Consider the following 1828-nt stretch of genomic DNA (forward strand, 5'->3'; position numbering starts at 1 on the left):
GAAATGTTATCCCATTTCCACTCAGGATTAGACAACGATTGCATCAAACATAACGACTTTTGATACTCAATCTTTAACTTCTAGTAAGTCAGACACGCATACACAAACTTTGCAATCTCTTTCTTCATTCCAGGTCACTAAAAGATATTTCTTATATCCTGATACATTTTGTAGCACCCGGGTGAATACTCAGACCACTTTAGTGTCCTTCTTTAAGAATACTCTTCTTGAGTTCAGGCACATCAGGAACACAGGTTCTGTCACAATGTTTTATGACACCATTATCATCAATCTTGAAATCACCACCTCGACCTTGATTGATTAAAGCCAAACGATCTACAAATTCCAAATCAGTCCTATGACTTTCTCTAATCTCTTCCAAAATAACACTAGTATTCTTTAACATACCTAGATTCACACTCTGCAGCGTGACTTCACAAACCAAACTCAAATCTCTGAATTCTTCGATTAGCTCTAACTCTCTAGCCATTAATGTCAACATATGCAACGTCTTCTGACTCAGTGCGTTATCCATTACACTGGCTTTACCAGGATGGTAATTCAAACAGAAATCATAATCCTTTAACAATTCAAGCCACCTCCTCTACCTCATATTTAACTAATTACGATCGAATAAGTACTTCAAGCTATTATAATCACTGGACACTTCAAATCTAGAGCCGAACAGATAATGTCTCCAAATTTTAAGTGCGAACACAACGATGGCCAACTCTAAGTCATGTGTAGGATAATTCTTCTCATGAGCTCTAAGTTTTCTTGATGCGTAAGCCACAACTTATCCATTATGCATCAATGCACCACCTTGACCCATCTTGGAAGCATCACAATACACAACAAAAGGTTTGGTTCTACTTGGAAGAATCAAAGTTACAACAGTCATTAACTTTTTCTTAATTTCTATAAAACTCACTTCACAAGCAACATCCCACACATACGCTTGACCCTTTCGAGCTAACTGAGTCAAAGAAATTGCCAACTTTGAAAAACCTTCTATGAATCTACGACAATAACCAGATAACCCAAGGAATCTTCTAATCTCTGTAGAAAACTTTGAAGTCTCCCATTGTAACACATTATCACCCTTCGAAGGATCAAACCCAATACCACCATTAAAAGTTACGTGGCCAAGAAAACTCACTCCTCTTAACCAAAACTCGCACTTAGATAGCTTAGCATATACTTGTTTCTCTTTCAATAACTCTAACACAATCCTCAGATGCCCAACATACTCTTCATCAGTCTTCGAATAAATTAGAATGTCGTTAATGAATACCACCACGAACGTATCCAAATACTGACGAAAAGTCCTATTCATATATTGCATAAACACACCTGGCGCATTGGCCACGCCAAACGACACCATAAAATACTCATAGTGACCATATCTCATTCTAAACTCAGTCTTCAAAATATCTTTTGTTTCACTCGAATTTGATGGTAACCCGACCGTAAATCATTTTTACTAAAAATATGAGCACCAACTAATTGATCCATCAAATCATCGATTCTTGAGAGAGGATATTTATTCTTAATCATTACCTTGTTCAATTGTCGATAGTCAACATACAACATCATGCTACCATCCTTCTTCTTTAATAACAATATTGGTACACTCCAAAGAGAAATACTTGGTCTAACAAATCTCTTCTCAAGTAACTCTTCCAACTGCTTCTTCAACCCACTCAACTTAGAAGCATACATTTTGTACAGAGCCATAAAAACATGACTAGTGTCGGGTACCAAGTCAATAGTAAACTCAATATCTTGTTGTGGTGGAAAATCATTGATGTCTTCAAGAAACACTCTC

The 1828-nt window shown here is 36.7% G+C and overlaps 1 protein-coding gene across 1 annotated transcript; it reads right to left on the reverse strand.

Annotated features, from left to right (window-relative positions):
• Positions 1–796: 796 nt before the first annotated feature.
• Positions 797–1411, reverse strand: LOC127122797 (uncharacterized mitochondrial protein AtMg00860-like). The gene has a single exon (XM_051053083.1). The coding sequence runs from the start codon at positions 1409–1411 to the stop codon at positions 797–799; it is 615 nt and encodes a 204-aa protein (XP_050909040.1).
• Between the last annotated feature and the right edge of the window lie 417 nt (positions 1412–1828).

The sequence above is a fragment of the Lathyrus oleraceus genome, chromosome 2 (assembly GCF_024323335.1).
Source record: "Lathyrus oleraceus cultivar Zhongwan6 chromosome 2, CAAS_Psat_ZW6_1.0, whole genome shotgun sequence".
NCBI lineage: Eukaryota > Viridiplantae > Streptophyta > Magnoliopsida > Fabales > Fabaceae > Lathyrus > Lathyrus oleraceus.

Excerpts from the sequence above, each read along its gene's own strand:
- LOC127122797 (XM_051053083.1), bottom strand. The coding sequence starts at position 1,411 with ATGAGATATGGTCACTATGAGTATTTTATGGTGTCGTTTGGCGTGGCC.